This window comes from Astyanax mexicanus, chromosome 4 (assembly GCF_023375975.1).
Source record: "Astyanax mexicanus isolate ESR-SI-001 chromosome 4, AstMex3_surface, whole genome shotgun sequence".
NCBI lineage: Eukaryota > Metazoa > Chordata > Actinopteri > Characiformes > Acestrorhamphidae > Astyanax > Astyanax mexicanus.
Window position 1 is genome coordinate 18,551,997 of NC_064411.1, and position 22,085 is coordinate 18,574,081.

Consider the following 22,085-nt stretch of genomic DNA (forward strand, 5'->3'; position numbering starts at 1 on the left):
TTTAGTAAAGGAACACATTGCTCCACACTTTACTCTCATCATGGATCATCATGAAGATCTGTTTACAGGGAGAAGAGAGCAGCATCTCCAGCCCCCAGTGGAGTGTCTATGAAGAGTGATTGGTCCATGTGGATTTCTTCATTCTTCAGCAGTGGAGGAGGAAGCTCTGGGTCTCGGTACATCACTGCACTAAACTACTGATCTGGGGTGGGTTTCCCGAAAGCTTCGTTACGCTAAGAACTTCGTTAACTCGTACTTAAGATTGATCGTTAATTAAAGAGTGTTTTCCAAACCAGTGCGTAACTACTTTAGTTATTCTTACGTTATTCTTAAAGAGCTTCTTTAGGGGATCTCGACTTGCAGTTCAGCACCTTAAACACCAGGGACCGCCAATTTTGAGGGAGAAAAATTATAATTTCCGTGTTTGAAGCAATTATATTATATTACTATTAATTCTAATCAATTATATTACTATATAATTATTAATATTATATTATATTATATTATATTATATTATTTCCTGTGTCTGCGGGTGCTCCGGTTTCCTCCCACAGTCCAAAGAAATTAGTTCAGGCTAATTAGATGTCGGATAAAAATTGCCCCTTAGGTGTGAGTGTGTGAGTGAATGTATCTGTGTGTCTGTCTGTGTCTGTCTGCCATGTGATGGATTGGCATCCTGTCCAGGGTGTATACTGCCTTCAGCCTGATGCCAGCTGGTATAGACTCCAGCCACCAAGCCAAACACCCCCCCCCCTCCCCGCGACCGGATAAAGTGGTTGACGAGTGAGTAAGTGAATGAATAAGTTATATTACATTATATTATATTATATTATATTATATTATATTATATTGTATTATAATGCAAACTGTGGCTTGTAGTCTAACTGGGCATACTGGAATTGACCAATCAAACTCACGAATAAATTATTAAAATCCAGATTAGCGATGGTAGAAGTCTTGACATTATTGCTGCAAGAAATGCAATCAGTCAGTTCCTGCAGATGATGCTCACGGTCTAAGCAAAGCTGCAAAGTCACCAAGTCCGTGGATTCTGTAATCAGGCTGTTATGTGGCATACACACACTTATATACACTTCCCACCAGCCCGGGAATTACAGCACAATACAATATATTTCCATGCTATTGGGAAAATCCCTGGTATGCGGTGCAGGGACGTCTGCGGTGTCTTTACTCACACCTACACGTATTGTAAAGGGTATCGGTGAATGTGCAGGTAATATTTAATATTATTCTTTATTTAGGTGCTTCTAACCAACATTGTGGCCGTTCATCTGGGCAAACTCTGGGGTGTGTCAGCTCGCAAAAGTTGGACACGTCTCATTCCATGTTTTTTTTTTTTTTTACATTGTCGATTATTATTAAAACCATGAAAACTAATTGACGCAAATGGAATTATTTTGTAAACAAAAAGGAGCATGGCCTTCAAAATCCCCTGACCTAAACCCAACTGAGATGGTGATTTAGAATGAGCTGGAGCTTCACAGTATAAAGTACAAAACATATTTCTGTTTGTTTAAAATGTAATATATATATATATATATATATATATATATATATATATATATATATATATATATATATATATATATATACACACACACACACACACACAGGAACATACGTATATGTATTATTAGATTATTTTTATAATATTAATAATTAGAATAATAATAAATTAATATTACTATCAATATTACCATAATAATAGTAGTATAATATCTATTAATATAATATATATTAACAATAATAGTTTTAAAAATGTAAAAAAAAAAGTTTAATGTTTTAAAATAGATTAGATTTTCGAGTATTTATTTAGTCATATGTATCTTTAGGAGTATAATGTTGTTAATTACAACACATTTCTACGTTTTTAGGGTGTAATAGTGAATAAATGCTGCATATTGGCAGTGTTGAATCGATATTTGTGGATCGATTGAGTGCGCTGTTTTGGGGGAGGAGTCAACAAAGACGTTCTTTAACCTCGTTCGTTAATTTTCACGTTGCTCTTTGGGGAAACACTCGCAGAACTGGCTCGTTCTTTACACACGTCATTCGTTCGTTCGTTCGTTATTCGCTAAGATTGATCGTTTTCGGGAAACCCACCCCTGTTCTGAGAGTGAAGCTCTTCAGTTCCTGATCTTTATTAAAGATGTGCTGTGTGTTGGAGTTTCACTGTGTAAATGCTGGAGTTTCACTGTGTTTAATGTTAACAGAACTGAAACCCAGAGAGGAGCTTCTCCAGAACCCAGCTGTGTTTCTATGAAGAGTGACCGGTCCTTCGGGAATCGTCCTGATTTCAGCAGTGAAGATATGACCTCTGACCCACAGTGAGTGAAACATCACTTACATCATTTACTGATTTTTACTATAATTTACCTTTTTAAAGCATAACACACACCCTCACACAGCCTCACACACACTCACCCTCACACACACCCTCACACACACCCTCACACACACCCTCACACACGCACACACACACACACACAAGTTTTTCTGTATGTAATGAATCAATCAGTATCTAAATATTTTTCTTAATTTTGTCAGATAAAAAAACAGTATTTTGCATTATTAAAAACATGTTTAGAAAAGTATTATATTGTAATAAACTGCACTTCTTAAATGATCGTAAGATTTGCTTACTAAATGTATTAATGAAAACAAACAATATATTTAATATTTAAACATTAAACTCACACCTTCAAATATTGAACAGTGCACCATGTGACCTACCAGATATTCTTGAATAAAAGCATCAGTGTTAGAAAAGCAAAACTAAATTATATTTATATAAGTTATATCAATCAAATAAAAACATTAATTGTATTAATCACAACAATATTCTGTGAAGGGACAACAATCATTGTGCAGTGTGTTGTGTCTGGCAGACTAGATTATTATTGCTGTATTGCTAATGTCAGTATAAATAAGAATATTTTAATGTGCTGAGTAACTGATTTTAACTGAGCTTTAATGGAGGAAATAAACTCTAGAGTAGCTCCATATTCCACCTTTAACAGCCTGGAAAGAGGAAACATGTCTTCAGCTGTGTGTGTGAGTGTGTGTGTGTGTGTGTGAGAGCGAGAGAGCATGGGGAGAGAGATTTGGAGGAAAATGAAGCGTGAATGAAAAACCCACAATGGTCACAGAAATAACTTGAATGTGACAAAAGAAATACTAAATAAAAATTATATGAAAATAAATAAATGAAAATCTGACATTTGAACATTTATCTGTTTAAATCTGACATTTAAACTGTGCTTCAACATAATTGTTTTAAAAAGTAAACTCATAAAACAGGCCTGGACAAAAATGATGGTACCTCTGAAAATAATGTGACTAAAGGCACATGTTAAATCAAGTGTGTCCACTAATTAGAATCACAGGTGTCTAAATCTTCTAATCAATCAGTGGGTCTATATATATAGGGCTACAGGTAGTCACTATGCTGTTTGGTGAAGTGGTGTGTACCACACTCAACATGGACCAGAGGAAGTGATGGAAAGATTTGTTTCAGGAGACAATTAAATTCAATTAAAGGTATGTTAAAGTTAAAGGCTATAAAACCATCTTTAAGCAGCTTGATGTTCCTGTGACTACAGTTCACATATTATTCAGGAATTTAACATCCACAGGACTGTAGCTAACCTCCCTGGACGTGACCCCAGGAGGAAAACTGATAACAAATCAAAGAGACGGATAATACGAAAGGTAACAAAAGAGCCCAGAAAAACTTCTAAAGAGATTAAAGGTGAACTTTAAGCTCGAGGAGCATCAGTGTCAGATCACACCATCACTGTTTGGGCCAAAGTGAACTTTAATGGGAGACGACCAAGGAGGACACCATTGTTGAAAACTAGACTGGAAATTGCCAAACTACATGTTGAGAAGCCACAAAGCTTCTGGAACTTTTTGTCAAGACACATCAGCTCTATGTTTACAGATGTATGGTGGAGGCTCTGTTATGTTCTGGAGTTGCTTTGCTGCACCTGGTACAGGGGGTCTTAAATCTGTTCAGGGTACAATGAAATCTCAAGACTATCAAGAGCTTCTAGAGAGAAAAGTGCTGCTCAGTGTCAGAAAGCTTGGTCTCAGTCACAGATAGAAACACCCACGATTGGCTAAGAGGAAAACATTAGACTATTCTGAAGTGCTTCTATGAGTCCTGACCTAAATCCTATTGAGCATCTTTGGAAGGAGCTGAAACATGGAGCCATCTGGAAAAGGCTCTTTCAAACCTGAGACAGCAGGAGCAGTTAACTCATGAGGAGTGGACCAAAATACCTGCTGAGAGCTGCAGGAATCATTTAATTGCAGTGATTGCCCAGGCCTATTTCATGAGATTTTTATATATATTTTAAATAATTCTGTTGAAGCATGGCTGAAGAGCAATATCTGACTTTCATATGTTCATTTTCAAAGCATTTTTACTTATTATTACTTTTGTCAGATTCAAGTTATTTCTGTGACCATTGTGGGTTTTTCTTTCATTAACCGCGGTGTACCAACAATTTTGTCCATGTGTGTACATGTGCTCTGTTCTCTCCTCTTTTATACTAAATTAAACCCAATTAATGCTACTTCTGCTGAAATTGCTCTGCTAACGTATCTAAAATATTATTGATTTTAAACTAAAGCTTATATAAGCGCTGGATCATTTCTCCTAACTGTACAAAAAATATTCTCCACTCAAAGCTTTATGACACAGAGCACATTAGCGCCATCTGGTGGCCAAACCACAAAGTGCTTTATGTGTCTGGTGGAAAATTTTTTTTTGCTATGATTATTGCTTCTAAAACTATGTTCCAGTGTATTGAAAACAGGACATTTATTGTTTCTTTAATAGCATTGAATAAAACGTTATCATCTGTCGTGCATATATTTATCATCTCAGTTGCTGGGGTGAGTGCATACACCCAGTAATGGGAGAATGTGTTTTAGTACAATACATAGACCAGTAATGTATTCAGAATTAATTATAATACACTTTAAAACATATTTTGTTAATTGAAATTCTGGAAAACCTTTTAGCTGTTTTCTTTCTAATTACATTCACATTGCTGCTGAGCTACTGAGCTACTGAGCTACAGCTACTGATTGCTCACCTGAATGTTTGAGTATAAATACCCCTCATTTTCAGCTATTAGTTGCTGAGTATTGAATCTAGGTTCCCTAGCTCTTCTACAACACGTATCTCTTTGTTATTCTGCCTTATCGTTTATTGACCCCTTTCTCTTTTACTGTTTACCCTTTTTGCCTTGCTCAGATTATTGTTTGTTGCTTTCTGTTGCTTGTTATTAGACCACCCTTCTGCTTATTCCACTTCTGTCTATTTCTCTGTGTACCGACCCTGCTTTCTCCTCTCTACTGATATGTTGTTTGTTTATGCTGGCTTTATGTTACTGACCCTGCCTGCTTTAGACTATCCTTATCTGCTTGTTCCCTTTGTTAATAAACTGTTTAAACTGTTTGACTCATATCAGCGTGTGTCTCTCTTGGTTCTGGTATTCCTGATACATTTATTTACATTTTATTTTAATTACAGATTAATCTTTTCTTTGTATCTGTTATTTGCTGCTATTCTTTATTTTATTAATAATCTCACCATATTTTATTGAAACACGTTTTTTTTAGATCAGCTGATTTAATAATGTGGATTACAGTGTGGCTTTTCTGTTCATCCACAGTGAGAAGAAAAAAAACTTTTCCAGAAAAAAACTGGACCACATATTCAAGGTTAGTACTGAACCATATATATGATGTGAATCTCCCTGATTTATTTTGCATATAAATGTAACTTTACTTTAAAGTTTTGATACTAATCATAATTTATTCACCTTCAGTTTAATAGAGTATTATAACTGTATTATATATTAAATAATGTTGATATTAATGCAATAGATGCTGCTCAGTAACATGACGTTTAAATCCTTTTACACACCAGAGCAATCATAACTCCTTTTCTCCTCAGATCAGTGTCATCATCTCTCTCTCCCTGTGAAAAACTGTAACAGTTTTACTGATTCTATGTTGTTTGTTCTTAATCAGGAGCTGCAGGAGAAGTTTTTCTCTCTAGTGAAGAACGAGCTGAACACATTCAAGAATCTCCTAAATCCAGATTACCCAGCATGCTCTGAGGGAGAGGTGGAGGACGATCAGAAGGAGGGGGTGCTGAAGGTCACATTGCACATCCTGAGGAACATGAATCAGGCAGACCTCGCCAACACACTAGACAGCAGTAAGAGTTCTGGGTCATGAGAATGGGGAACAACTAGTGCTAATTTATTTCCTCAGTGGAGTTCTGCTTTTCAAATTAGAATAAATAGCAATAGTTATCTGGATTTTGTAATTATAAGATATTGTGTCACAGCATCAAATGTATCCTTAAACCTAACAATTACCTAGTGTATCAAAGTCGTTCTACACAGGGGTATTTTATGAAGATCACAGCTGATTACATTTTCCTCATTCTCTTCCTCTGTTATCAGAATTGGCCCCAGCATGCCAACGAAAGCTCAAATCCAAGCTGAGAGATAAATATCAGATACTTAATGAAGGAATCTCAGGCCATGTAAAGTCAGCACTTCTGAATGAGATCTACACAGAGCTCTACATCACAGAGGGAGGGGTTGGAGATGTCAATCAGGAACATGAGGTGAAACAGATTGAAGCTACATCCAGGAAAAAAACAACACAGGAAAAACCAATCAAATGCAACGACATATTTAAACCATTACCAGAACAGAAACGACCCATCAGAACTGTACTGACTAAAGGAGTTGCTGGAATTGGAAAAACAGTCTCTGTGCAGAAGTTCATTCTGGACTGGTCTGAAGGAGAAGTAAATCAGGACATTCTCTTCATATTTCCACTTCCTTTTAGAGAGCTGAATCTGATGAAGGAGAAGAAGCTCAGTCTGGTGAATCTTCTTCAGAGCTTTTTTCCAGAAACACAAGATTTAAAACCAAGACATTATAAGAGCTACAAGATCATGTTCATTTTTGATGGTCTGGATGAGTGTCGACTGCCTCTGAATTTCCAGAACAATGAGAACTTGGTGAATATAGAAGAGCTAACCTCAGTGGATGTTCTGCTGACGAACCTCATCAAGGGGAATCTGCTTCCCTCTGCTCTCCTCTGGATCACCTCTCGACCAGCAGCGGTCAGTCAGATCCCTACTGAGTGTGTTGATCAGGTAACAGAAGTGCGGGGTTTCAGTGACCCTCAGAAACAGGAGTACTTCAGGAAGAGGATCAGAGATCAGGACCTGGCCAACAAAGTCTTCACACACATCAGGTCTTCAAGAAGCCTCTACATCATGTGCCACATACCGGTCTTCTGCTGGATTACAGCCACTGTTCTAGAGAGAATGCTGAGTGAAGCTGAGAGTGGAGAAATTCCCAAAACCCTGACGCAGATGTTCACACACTTCCTGATCTTTCAGATCAAACACAAAAACCAGAAGTACAGTGGGAATAGTGACACTGATCCTCAGCAGACTAGAACAAGTATCCTGGCTCTGGGGAAACTGGCATTCCAGCAGCTGGAGAAAGGAAACCTGATCTTCTATGAGGAAGATCTAAGAGAGAGTGGTATCGATATTAAAGAAGTGTCAGTGTACTCAGGAGTGTGTACCCAGATCTTCAGGGAGGAACATGAGCTGCACCTGGGGAAGGTCTTCAGCTTTGTACATCTAAGCGTTCAGGAGTTTCTTGCTGCTTTATATGCATTTCTCTGCTTCATTGACAGAAGCGTTCTGAATCAGCAGACCGCTAAAAACCAAAACACTGAACTATCTGCACTCTTCAGCAGGTCAACGATGACTGACTTCCTCAGCAGTGCCATAGACAGAGCCTTACAGAGTGAGAGTGGACACCTGGACCTGTTCCTTCGTTTCCTCCTGGGTCTCTCACTGAAGTCTAATCAGAATCTGTTACGAGTCGTACTGACACAGACAGAGAGGATCTCTGACAGCAATGAGGAAATCGTCAAATACATCAAGGAGAAGATTGAGGAGAACTCATCTCCAGAGAAATCCATCAATCTGTTCCACTGTCTGAATGAACTGAATGATCATTCTTTAGTGCAGGAAGTGCAGAAATACCTGAGGAGAGGTGGGGACTGTGGTCTTCAACAGGCCAGGCTCTCTCCTGCTCAGTGGTCAGCTCTGGCATTTGTGTTGGTGAACTCAGAAGAAGAGCTGGAGGAGTTTAACCTCAGTAAATATCATCCATCAGAGGAGTGTCTTCTGAGGCTGCTGCCAGTAGTTAAAATATCCAGAAGCGCTGGGTGAGTATTTTTATTCAGGCCTTCACACAGTTTTTAATCAACTGCTGATGTGTAGAATCAGTTTCCATTCAATCACTGGTGGATTCACATTATTTACATTGTTACATATAAGCATGCATTATCCTTTGTGTGTAATAATAATCAAACCATCATTTTAATGTAAACTGTACATGAAGTTTCTGTCTTAGACTGGTTAAATACAATGTTAAAAAAAGGTTTTGGGCAAGTTATATGTTTTTGTTAAAATGAATGCACATCTCTTGCGTCTTGCATCTCAATATGCTTTGGAGAAATGATGATTAGCAATAGAACATAACAATTTTATATAGAACATATATTTTAAGTGTCTGTATTTATTTCTAACATATATATGTGGGAGAAGGTGTAATGTTTTTCCAGAGTTTAACTGGGAAAATAGAATAAATTCACATACTCCAAAAAGCCTTGCTCATTCTGTGTTTTGTTAAACATTTTCTTTTCTTTTTTAACTCATTATAATCTGTCCCAGAGCTTTTGGTGAACTGTATGCCCATGCTGATCACAAATAAAGTGGAGATTTCTGCATGTTAACTGTTTCAGTATAAAGAAACACCAGCTATTCTTTGTCAATCCATTCAAATATTCTTCTTTGGGTTTATTGTGAAATCATTTGTTTATTCTTGATTTTTAGACTAGCTTCATGTAATCTTGGAGTAAAGACGTGTGAAAATCTGGAATCAGTTTTAAACCTGGAAAACTCCTCCCTGAAAGAGCTGGACCTCAGTAACAATGACCTGCAGGATTCAGGAGTGGAGCTGCTCTCTGCTGGACTGAAGAGTTCACAATGTAAACTGCAGATTCTCAGGTCAGTGTTTCTGTAATTTTTCATTTGAAATTATTTGGGCTGTCAGCGTTAAATCATTAACATGTTAGCTGTTAGGTTGGAATCAGTAACGCGTTACTATTGTTTTTAACCCAAGTTTTATTTCGGCACCAAGTTTGACCCCAACTTCTGCCGTAATCTGCCCCGCCTCCACCCAACATGCAGATTTCTTTTCTGATTAAACGACTGAAGCGCTTTAATGCGGTGTCCAGCTGTAACAATCCGGTTTAGACTTCCAGCTCAGACCTGGATAAAGAGCTTTGATGCTCTCTCTCCATGTCTCTGTTTGTTTTTGTCTCTCTCCATTTGTTTTTCTCTCACTCTCTCTCTCTCTCTCTCTCTCTCCGTATGTGCCAAAAGTTTTACGCAAATAAGTAAAATCCACAATCAAAATGTTAAGAATCAAAAACAAAAATTGTATGTTGCAAATTCAAAAAAGAAAAAAATATATAGCAAATATATAGTTTTAAATATACTTGGTTACTTTATTTCAGTTTGGATTTTGCCAGTCTTTGCTTTTATTTTTGTGTTTTTCTGAATTTTTTGTGGAGTTTTTTGGATTTTGCTGTTGAAGACTTTTGCTTCTGGAATCTCTCCCTTGCTTCTGCTTTAGTTTTTTTCTTCTGAGTTTTGGCACACTTTTCAAATGTGGGCGGGGCTTAGAAGAAGGTGTTTGCCTTAAATCTCCATTCGTCAGCTGGTTCTTGACCGACCACGCCCACCCCGCCAATTTCAAGCGTCCTTCCAAACACGTAGAGAAAAAAGCTTCCACTGCATAGCAGCAGCAGCGGAATGGTTTTACAATTAAATTTGATACAAACGTTCTGTTTAATGTTATATTATGTTATATTATTCTCTGTTTCACTCCATTAAAAAGCTCACATTAGCGTGCTAAATTTTCATGCACAAAGTAGGTAACTAGCTAACTCACTAGCTCACTGGCTAGGTAACTCACTAGCTCACTGAATAGGTAACTATCATACTTTGTGCATGAATATTTAGCACATCTCGCTAATGTGAGCTTGGAGTGAAACAGAGAATAATATAACATAATATAACATTAAACAGAATGTTTGTATGAAATTTAATTGTAAAAGTATCTGCTGCTGTGCACTAGAAGCTGTTCGCTCTACGTTTTTGGAAGGACGCTTGAAACTGGCGGGGTGGGCATGGTCAGTCTCAGACGAGGGTTCAGGGAACCCGTCAGTCCAGAACCACCTGACCAATGGAGATTCAAGGGGCCTTCTTCTTAGCCCCGCCCACCCGTGAAAAGTGTGCCAAAACTCAGAAGCAAAAAACTAAAGCAAAAGCAAAGGAGAGATTCCAGAAGCAAAAGTCTATAACGGAAAAATCCAAAAAAAATCCACAGAAAATTTACAAAAACACAAAAATAAAAGCAAAGACTGACAAAATCCAAACTGAAATAATTTTCAAGTAACTGCAAAGGATAATAAAGTAACCAAGTATATTTAAAAATATATATTTGCTATATATTTTTTCTCTTTTGAATTTGTAACATACAATTTTTGATTTTGATTCCTAACATTTTTTTTTTTTTGCCTGCCTCCACCCCCACTCTTCGGAGGACCATTAAGACTTTATTCGTATTAATATTTTCTAATATTAACTGATATTGATCTGATATTAAAAATTTCTGATAACTGAGGTCACTGTTCAGAGGGAGGACATAGCGATGTGTATATATACAAATTAAACCAAATAGAAAAAAATATATAGGAGAAGAGAAGAGAGAGAGAAAAAAAACACAAAAGAAGAAGTTGTGCCCTTGAAAGAAAAAGAAAAGAAGAAGAAGAAAAAAATATATAGTATGGCTTCCTATATTTTTCCATTTATCCATCCCTAACATAATAACACACAGAATAACAAAAAAACTAATAAGTAAATAAAAATAGCTAAATGTCTTAAATGTTAAATGTGTTATGTGACTGTTCCTACACACACACACATGCACACATTCATGTAGCGGTGATATATGGATGATGTGGTTATAGATATATAATGGATGTGTGTAGGTTATCTGTTAAAGACTGATGGAGTCACTGATGTAGGAGGTTGTTTAATGCTGACCAGGTTTTTATGTGTTCATGAGTTCTGTTTTTGAGAGATGCAGATATTTTTTCCATTTCTATGTGTTCTGTGAGTGAGTTTTCCCATTGACTGATGGTGATTGTTTTTCCTTGATTTCCAGTTTATGTGAATTGTTTTTTTGGCGATGGTTAGCACCGCCAAAAGTGCTCTGCTTTCCTCCTGGTTTAGGTTTGTGGTTCATGTGTTAAGCAGGCAGAGTGATGGGGATGGAGAGATTGGCTGTTTAAATAGTGGAGTTAGCCGAGTTATAACAAGCTGCCAGAAGTGTTTGATTGGTGGGCAGTACCATAGAGCATGTATGTATTTGTCTGGAGTGTTTAGTGAGCAGTGTATGCAGATTTCTGAATCTACTACTCCCATTTTATGTAACTTTTGCTTAGTGTAGTGTACCCTGTGAATTACTTTATATTGTATAAGGTGGAGGTTAGTATTGTTAGTCATGGTGAATGTGTTTTCCATAATGTTTCTCTAGAAATCAGCATTGGGGGTAATTAAGATATCTTCTTCCCATTTTTTTATTGGGATAGCGACTGTTTGGTCTAATTTGAATAAAAGCCTATATATTTTTGATAGAATTTTGTCTAAGGAAGAGATATTAAAGAATTCTGAAATTGGTGGGCTAAGTTCTAGTATTGCGTAATCTTTGATTTTTGAGTTTAACATAGATCTAAGTTGGAGATATTCCAAAAACTTGTTACTCTCAATGCTATATTTCTGGGTTAGATGTGAGAAAGTAGCAGAGTTATTGTTGTGTAGAACGTGGTGTAAATGTGTAATACCTTTTTCTTTCCATTTTTGTAGTTTTGGGTTTTTTTGGTTGCAGGAAGTCGGGGTTGTGCCATATGGATGAGTATTTAGTGGGTGCACGTCTAGTGTTTGTGTTCTTGTGAATTTTCCACCAAGCTGTCAGAGTCGTAGATATAATTGGATTTTTGAAACAAGGGTGGCGATTGATTGTTGTGCTAATAAATGGTAAGTCTGAGATTTGTATTTCATTAATTGATGTTTGTTCTACTTTTCTCCATATTTCATCAGTTTGATTTGGTTTTATCCATTTAATAATGTACTTTAATTGGTTTGCAGAGAGGTATTGTTGGAAATTTGGAGCTTCTAGGCCTCCCTGAGTTCCTTGTTTTTTAATGTGGTTAATTTGATTATGGGTGGTTTATTTTTCCAGTAGAATTTAGAGATGATTGTGTCTAACGTTTTAAACCAGGTAGGTGGAGGTTGGAAGGGAATCCTTGAGAAGAGGTAGTTTAATTTAGGTAATATTGTCATTGTGATTGTGGATATTGGTAGAGGATAGTGGTAGGTTCATCCAGCGTTGGATATCATTGTTGATGATTGTGAGTATGGGACACAATGAGTGATTGAACTGCTGTGTCTGATAAGTTCATGTTAAATGGTAGAACGGTGGATTTAGACCAGTTAATGGAATAATCTGAGATTTTAGAGAATGTTTTAATTATTTGTGTAGTCTGAGGAATTAAGGAGAATGGGTTTTGTAGAAATAGTAGAATATTGTCTGCATAAAGGCTGATTTTTTGTTCGGTAGTGTAGGTATGGATACCTTTTGATATTTGGGCATTGTTGTATAGCTGCTGCTAATGGTTCTATGAAAATAGAGAACAGCAGAGGAGAGAGTGGGCATCCTTGCCTAGTTCCTCTGTGCAGTGTGAAATTCTGTGATATTAGTCCGTTAGTATTTACTGTGGCTTTGGGTGAAGTGTAGAGAGTTTTAATCCATTCTATAAATGATTCTCCAAAACCTAGTTAATGTAGTGTAGTGAAAAGGAATTTCCAATTAACCTTATCGAAAGCCTTCTCTGCATCTAAAGTGACTATTGCAGTTTTTGACTTATGGACTGTTGTGTGATGTATCAGATTGAGTAGTCTGCGCATGTTGGTAACTGATTGTCTGCCTTTGATGAAGCCGGTCTAATCAGGATGTATGAGGGATGGGATAACCGTTTCCAGTCTGGTAGCTAATGTCTTACTTATTAGCTTTGTGTCTGTGTTAATTAGTGACAGTGGACGGTAGCTGGATGGTAAGGTAGAATCTTTGTAGGTTTAAGATGGAGTGATATTGTAGCTGTATTAATGTTGGTAGTCTCTTATTGTGTTTAATTTCTGCTATTACTCTACTGAACATTGAGCCAAATATTGACCAGAAGTGCTTGTAGAATTCTGCGGGAAAGCCATCTGGTCCTGGTGCTTTGTTATTAGGCATCTTACGAAGGGTTTTATGGAGTTCTTCTGATGTTATTGGCTTTTCTAATATGCTTTTTTGTTCTTCAGTTAGTTTGGGTAGGTGTATATTATTGAGGAAAGTGTGAATATCTATTGGGTCTGCATCGTGTTCTGGTGAGTATAGATTTTTATAGAATTTCCCAAATACTTGATTAATTTCATTTCATGTTTGGCTGATTAGTCCAGTCTCATCTTTGATTGATGGGATTGTTGTTTTTTTCTTTGTTTTACTTGGTTAGCTAAGAATTTACCTGATTTGTTATTGTGATTTAAATTGTTTATATCTTAGTCGTTGTATTTAAACTTGAGTCCTCTTGTTTATAAGTTCATTATCCTGTGATTAGCATTCTTTTAACTCTTTTTTAATTTTATCTGATGTTTTTTTTATCATTTCATTTGACAATTCCCTGATGTTGTAGATTAGACTCATTTTCCGTATCTTTCTTCTTCTTACAGGAAGAGTAAGAGATTATTTTGCCTCTTAGTACTGCTTTCCCAGTTTCCCACAGTATTGTTGGTGTGGTTTCTGGAGAATCATTTATTTCTAGGAAAGATGCCCACTCTTTTTTTGATGTAGCTGTCAAATTCTGGGTCTGTAAGTAACGAGGTATTTAGTCGCCAGCTGAAAGTTTTATATAGGGGATTTATGTTCCATATAAGTGAAACTGGAGCATGGTCACTGATTATTATAGGGTGATATTTTATTTCTGATATATTAGCTAATAGAATATATAATAGAATTGCTGGTTAAAAAATAGTCAACGCGAGAATATGAGTGGTAGGCTGGAGAACAGAAAGAAAATTCTTTAGTGTTTGGGTTTTTGAGGCGGCAACCATCGCTGAGCCCTAAGTCTGTCATGTATTGTTTAATGATATCTGTTGAATGCCAGTAACGTGTATTGTGTGCCATAGTTAATCTGTCTATACATGGGTCAATGGTTGAATTAAAGTCACCTCCAATTATAATTGTGGAATCTGATATATTGTTTATATGGTTAAAAAACTCATGAAAGAAGGATGGGTTATAAATGTTGGGGCCATACAAACATGCTATTGTTAAGGGTGTGTTGCTGATGTTAATGTTAATTATGATGTATCTACCTGTGTCTGATATAGTGGTGTTATATGTGAAGGGGATTTTTTTGTTTATTAGTATTGATACTCCTCTTTGTTTGGAGTTATAGTAGGCTGAGAATATATGGGTGAATTGTGGTGATCTGAGCTTATGATGATTTGTTTCTGATAGATGTGTTTCTTGTAGTAAACAAATGTCTGCCTTTAGTGAATGGAGATGGTTTAGTACCTTGGCTTGCTTAATCTGTGTGCCAATGCCACGAATGTTATAGTTTATGAATTTAAGTGAAGACATGTTGTGATGTATGGATTAATAATGTTTATCAGTGATATGATATGAGTGTGCAGATGTTTGGGGATATTTTCTGGTGTGTGTGGGATGGAGTGTAAACAAAAATGCATTTTTCGGATCTGAGATATATAGTAGTAATAAAATAGAGGTTGGTGCAAAGAGATGGTACAGAAAGGAGTGATTAAATGCAAACAAAGTAGAAGAGACATAACATAAGACAAAAAGTGTTGGATTTGGTGTGACATACATGTTATGACATTGAGACGTTGCATGCATTAAGTTATTGCTAAGTGGTTCCTTGTGATTTTTATGGGATTTTGTGAACGGATTAATGTGCGTGCATTAGTATATTTGCGGGTGCGTGTGTATTTGCGCGTAATGGATGGATGTATGAGGTGGCATGAGGAATTTTAATAAACAAGTAAATATTAACAAAATAAAAAATGTAGAATCATAAACAATGTCCTTTGGTCTATCTTGCACATGTTTAAAAAATGAACATTATAAATATCATTTTTGTAATTTTTTACATTTTAGAGTAAAATTCTCATTTCCGCAAAATGTCCGTATCAGAATTTCAGTACATTGTTTGGAAATTTTAAAATTTAAACATTAAAAAAACAAAAAACTTAAATGCATTTCATACTATAAACACTTTTAGTTAATAAACAGAAACGATTTTACATTTTACACTAATTTTCTCATCCTCCGCAACAATTTTCAATCATTGTTTAAATCCACAAGGAACTTACATTTTCAAGGCGATTTCAACATTAGGGAAGACATTGGACATGACACTCAGGATGGCTACTATGTAAGCAGTTCTTCTCATATGTTTCTGGATAAAAGTTAGAAGATTGCTCATCAACTTGTCTGCACGACTTTTTCATTGTCATTACCGATATATCAATATAGGTTTTGAGCCTACAGTTTGAAGTTACAGTCTGTATTTTTGATTATAATATAGTATATTAAGGTCTAAATGGACACTGTATGTGAAAATTTATCTAGCCCTCATGGTGCCTTAACAGTTAGCATAAAAGTTTAAAGTCACTCATCCTCCAACTGAATTCTCACTTACTGCTACATTTCAATACCTGTTGCGGTAATGAGATGCACTGTTTCGGTAATGAGAATTTGATTAGGAAGCATAATACAGATGCCTTTTTACTTCCTGATTGTCATAACTTGAGCGTTACCCTGAACAGTTTCTCCAGTAGACCATTCTAACTTAGCTATTGCAAACCACCAGTAGAGGTCACTAATGTTCCGTCTTATCTGGCCTGACACTAAATCTAATTCCGTACACAGAATTAGATGTTAGACCACATAACCAGAGAGCTTTTTTCCATCTTTGATATATTTTATTGTAATGTGCGATGTGTATTTGTTTACAGGCAGGTAGCTATTGAGAAAAGAAAGACAGCAGCAAAAGCAAGGCTGTCAAAGTTTAGGGAGAACATTTACAGCAAGAATTACAACATTTAGAGAAACACACACATACACTGTGGGCCCTAAATTGGTGATCAATATATGCTATATTACCTTTATAATAGTATATTTGGATAAAAAGTCTAGAGTTCACTAAGTTCTGTTAAAACAGGTGTCTGACCCTTTCTCTGAGGCCTGTACAGTCTGGGAACATGGATGTGGGGTAACAATAATTTATAAAAACCTGTAACAAATGGCCATCTTAATACTCAAGATGTGTACACTCTTTCAGGACCTGTCTGACCCTCCTGATGGACAATATATTATTATTTGACTTACATATATAATCATTTAGTAACATACCAATCATATATACTCATCAATTTATATATCCTATGTATGTAATCCATTTTGTTGATCCATATCATGTGTGAGTCTTCATACCTTTTGTAGTTACACCATCATTTATTCATCTGTTTTGGTGTTATAGATGCTATGTATAATCATGTATTTCCTACTACTCTGTCATATTTGCTCGCATTTATGCATGCAAATCGTGTCGGATCAGCATGGCTTGATATGGGCTTGGGACTTATAAATAGCACGGAACCTGCACCTTAAAAATGTTAAAACTTAGTTAAAAACTTGATCTTTATTTACTAGATAACAGCAAATAACTTAACCAATCCCACCACAATTGGGGGGAATGTGGGCCCTAAATTGGTGATCAATATATGCTATATTACCTTTATAATAGTATATTTGGATAAAAAGTCTAGAGTTCACTAAGTTCTGTTAAAACAGGTGTCTGACCCTGTACAGTCTGTACCAAGGCGCGAGGTTCTGGTCGAGGCGACCTTGGTTTTGTCTGACTTGTGCCAATAGCCCCCACTGTTGTTCACCCAGACGTTGCTTAAGATCAGCTTTCTCTCACGAGAAGAGTGCCCAAGTGAAGGAAAGGTGGAGCTTAAAGCCCCCACCTTTGTTCACCCAAATACTGTATAAAAGTGTGTGTAGTCCTTTGTGTTGTGAGAAGACTGAAGCTTCCTGACCCTATCTGGCTGACTTCAAGAACAATAAAAGATCAACTTAGAACTTCGGAAAGACTCGTCTTCTCCTTTCTTTAAACTTGAGGCACTCGTCTGTTTTTACCTTCTTTCTTTTGAACTTAAAAACTTTTATATTGATGCATGACTAGCTAAGTTCTAGAGCTTATTTTAGCTAGCCCAGGCTTCCCTTTCTGGGAGGCCTAGAAGAGTCGTGAAATAACCGCGACAACACTCAACGACACAGACAGTTGTTCCAGTTGGAGTTACTTTCACATGATATTATTTGTGTACAATCCATTCTAAGGAACTGAACAAAAACTGGAACGGATATCATAATTTCATATTTGCTATTTCCAGTGGGAAAATAAAGACAACACGTGATCTGACCAAAAAGTACCATGACAAAAAGAAAAAGCAATGGAGGAAAAAAGGTCAGCCAGATATTACAGCACTGACATATGCCGGACATATAGGCAAAACACAAAAAAACTACATAAAATGACTAAAAATAAAAGTTTGTTCTTAGTAGTCATACACTGCTGGATGGTGCATAAAGATAGACAAGATTTCAGAGTTTCTGAGAGGTCTTTCTTTGACATTTGTTGAATGGTTTCCAATAGTTAAATGAGCTGTTTTATTGATGAAGGTGCTGTAGTCTACATGAAAGATTCTTTTGATATGCAAATGTTTGCATTGTAAATTGTCTTAAATAATATGAAATGTTCTTGAAAATAAACATTCTTTTCATAATGTAGCATTGTGTGTAAGTGTAAGCTAATAATTCTTCCTAAACCCTTGCTTAACTGAACTGCTTAACGTTGATAAAAAATGTGCATTTTTATCATATATTAGTCACGTCACATTGCGGTAATGATACATTTTTGTGGACTTCATCTATAAAATGCTAATGAAATATGCAATAAAATGGAACAAATGTTCTGAAAATAATGTTCATAGTAAGTTTAGACCTTAATCCTAAATCCTCAAAAGGAAATTTGTCGTTAAATGCATTTTGAAAATGTTCATACTGGATGTCCTCTGAATCAGGATTTTGTGAGAATGACCCGAGTAAGTGGGAGCGGAAGAAACGGGAGAACGAGAGAGAAAGGAAAGTTTAGGGGAAATATATATATATATATATATATATATATATATATATATATATACATTATGGATCAATTTTATGAGGTTATTTGAGTATTGACCTAAATATTTGAGATCGTACAATGAGAGCGCAACGCGCATGAGAGAGAGACAGAGAGTGCACAAACGAAAGCGCTCGGGGGGAGAGAGAGAGAGAGAGCGCTATTTAGTTACAGTTAAAGAAATTTAGAACAGCCAAGGAGTTATGTTTTTGTCACGATATAGCTGTCCATCAACATAAAGTTTGTCGACGGATGTATGGGGGAACAGGTCGTTAATTCCCAGGTCTTATAGTCACTTATATGACTGAAAAAATGCCACTTGTTTTTAAAAATGTTTTATGGGGTGGTCTGAACAAATACTGACTGAAAGATCCAAATTATTTCACTTAATGATTATTTAATTTATGATTTGTATTTTTTTTTACATCAAACAATTTAAAGTAACTATGTAACTTTTACTCAAAGTACATTTTAAATTGAGTACTTTTACTCAAGTAGATTTTTAGATGGGTACTTTTACTTGAATAGAATTTTAGCAACGTAAAGGTACTTTAACTTAATTACAATTTTTCAGTACTTTTTCCACCTCTGAGGATAACAAATCACACATAAGAAAGTGTTTAACGAAAGTCAGAGTATAACAAACAAATACGAGTCTTCTGCAGTCATCTTAAGAATCTCCAACTTGAATGACCATTTGAGATATATCACACATTGATTACAAAATTGTGATGCACGAGCAAAAACAATTTTAGCAAAAGTTAATATGAGCTCAATTCTTTGGTCCACATCAATGCTAATGCCGTATTCACAGAGATGCTTACTGTTGAGGTTTGGGTTTCATGTTAATCTGTGTCAACTGTGTTAAGAAACTTTAGTTTTCTATAGATATTTTTTCAGATTTTGTAGTGTTATTTTGTAAAAAAAAAAAGAGACTAATATCAAAGTGCATTATCTTCATCAGTCTGCTATGTTGTCTTTCTTTCTTGTTTTCTGTCACTCACTCACACATTCTCTTGCTCTGTCTGCAGATTATCTGGTTGTATGATCACAGATAAAGGCTGTTGTTCTCTGGCTTCAGCTCTAATTTCAAACCCCTCCCACCTGAAAGAGCTGGATCTGACCTACAACCACCCAGGAGAGTCAGGAGTGAAGCTGCTTTCTGCCAGACTGGAGGATCCACACTGCAAACTGGAGAAACTCGGGTAGGTCTGAACTAATAATTATGTTATCAACTTATTGTAAGATAAATATTGTTGTACATGTTGTACATTTTTATCACTCTCGATATTGCCTGTTGTGCTCTTTCCTGTGTATGTGCTGTGCCTCACAGGAAAGCAAAGTGTTGAGAAAGTTAGGGGTTAATGCTGTGACACGTTGCATTGTGGGACCTGTAGTAAATCTAGTTGTAGTCACCAGTTAAACATGGTGGAGCTGCATGTAACCTTCATTCTGTCATTCTGTCTTATTTTTGTTTACACAGCCACTGTTAATTTGTTATGCCCAAGTTATCTGCACTGAATGCCAAGTACTTCACTGTAATTCTGTTTTGGCTCATCTTTCTGTTGGTAAAAAGAACCAAGGTTTAGGTTTTACTCCAGAACAGGTGGAAAAGTTTAGCTGGTTCTGGTCATGGAGCCAGTGATGGAGAGCTGCCCTGAGCATCGAGTCAGGAGAAAAGTTACCAGATTAAAACTGATCCCCACTAACTTTATACACACTGAGAGTCAAGCACCCCAGCAACCAGCCCATGTCTTTATGGTGAAAATAATCAGTGACTGCAAAACCAGAATCCTTTCTGTACACTTAGGGACCTAACCTACACCCTGTGCAAGGTGGTCTTGATGCTTATTGCTATCTTACTCCCACCAACAGTGTATTTTCATGCTCTTCACCTGTCTTGTTTAAACAGCAGCGGTGATTTTGAATATATCTACGCCGATGAAAAACATTGGTCAATTCCAGGTAGCTGCGCCATTTAAATAGCAATACGCCAAAGTCAGACCGCGCCTGGCTCTTAAAGGGAATGGCAAATGACATGGTGATTGGTTTATTTTACGATAAATGCTTTTTGCACATTTTGAGCCTCTTTGGAGCAACTTTTCCTATCGTAAAGACACAGTGACACACCCTAAATCAAGCTGCATGGTGCACGGCTGACAGCTCACCTACAGATCACTAAAAGAGAGCCCTTAATTTCTAAAGAGATCCCATTAATGTGATTAAGTTGGTTTATTGGCTTTATTTAAAAATGGTGCCTTTGTTACATTTTAAATTTTTGAAGTTTTCTAATGACCGGTGACATAAAATTATTTTTAAATCATGATAAAATAATTTTTGCACAATAATTCCTTGAAAAATGTATGGTCCAATAAAAACAGTTGTTGTGACAGGAGTACACTCAGGTATGAATATGAATGCAAAAAACATACTTTAGTAAAGTTTAACCCTTTTCTGCAAGGCCACAAGAAACCATTTTATCTTATCTAGGAGACCATTTTCACCCAGTTTCTTTCTTATTATTGAATCATTAACACTGATCTTAACTGAGGCGAGTGAGACCTGCAGTTCTTTAAATGCTGTTCTGGTTTCTTCCTGGATGAGTTGTTCATGCCCTTTTGGAGTAATTTCTGTAGCTCAGTCACTCCTGGGAACTTTAACTACTGTGCTGTGTTTTCTCCATTTCTGAATAAAAGCTCTAATAAAAATAATACTACATATTGTGCAAATAAAGCAGAATAAGAAGGCAAGTATTAAAACTTTATACGATCAGACAAAAATATATTTAGAGAAGTAAGAGTTAATCTTCCTTAATCTTCCGTTTTTAATCTGATTTTATGCAGTGTGCGTTGCAGTTCCGTACTTTACCACATGAGGTCACTAATTTCCGCTCTCGCAAATGTTCGCTCGTTTTCACGCAAAGTATTTCTTTATAAATCAGTTTCTAAAAATCTCACACTGTGCTGATCTGTGTGTGTGTGTGTGTGTGTGTGTGTGTGTGTGTGTGTGTTTAGAGTGGAACATGGAGGGAAGATCAGAATCAAACCTGGATTAAAAAAATGTAAGTTACATACACACACACTCGCATACACACACTACACACACATACACTACATACAAAGAATACACACACACATACACTACATACAAACACTACACACACACACACACTACACACACACACACACACACACTACACACACACACACACACACACTACATACAAACACTACACACACTAAATATAACACTACACACACTCGCATACGCACACACTACACACAAACACTACACACACTAAATATAACACTACACACACAAAGTACAAACACGAACACTCACACATACACTCTACATACAAACAATACACACAAACACACACACACACACAAACACTACATACAAACAAACACACAAACACACTACACACAAACACTACATAGAAACAATACACACAAACACTACACACACTACATACACACCCAAATACACACACACTATATACACCCAATACAAACACACTACATACACACACATACACTATATACAAACATCACACACGC

General features: G+C 36.4%; 2 protein-coding genes across 8 annotated transcripts in view; both read left to right on the plus strand.

The window, feature by feature from the left end:
* LOC125801480 (gastrula zinc finger protein XlCGF49.1-like) overlaps positions 1 to 22,085 on the plus strand; it is a 280,269-nt gene that overhangs the window by 122,267 nt on the left and 135,917 nt on the right. The gene's annotated exons all lie outside the window — the stretch shown is intronic.
* Positions 1 to 22,085, plus strand: part of LOC111197331 (NACHT, LRR and PYD domains-containing protein 12-like) — a 686,367-nt gene that overhangs the window by 55,317 nt on the left and 608,965 nt on the right. The window contains exons 10-12 of one of the 7 annotated variants that reach the window (XM_049476984.1): positions 8,981 to 9,154; positions 19,554 to 19,727; positions 21,537 to 21,583. The exons of 4 other annotated variants lie outside the window; for them this stretch is intronic. In XM_049476984.1, the coding sequence (XP_049332941.1) occupies positions 8,981 to 9,154; positions 19,554 to 19,727; positions 21,537 to 21,583 (395 nt within the window). The remainder of the gene's footprint in view (positions 1 to 8,980; positions 9,155 to 19,553; positions 19,728 to 21,536; positions 21,584 to 22,085) is intronic. 2 more of the 7 variants (XM_049476992.1, XM_049476983.1) reach the window with 2 other exon arrangements.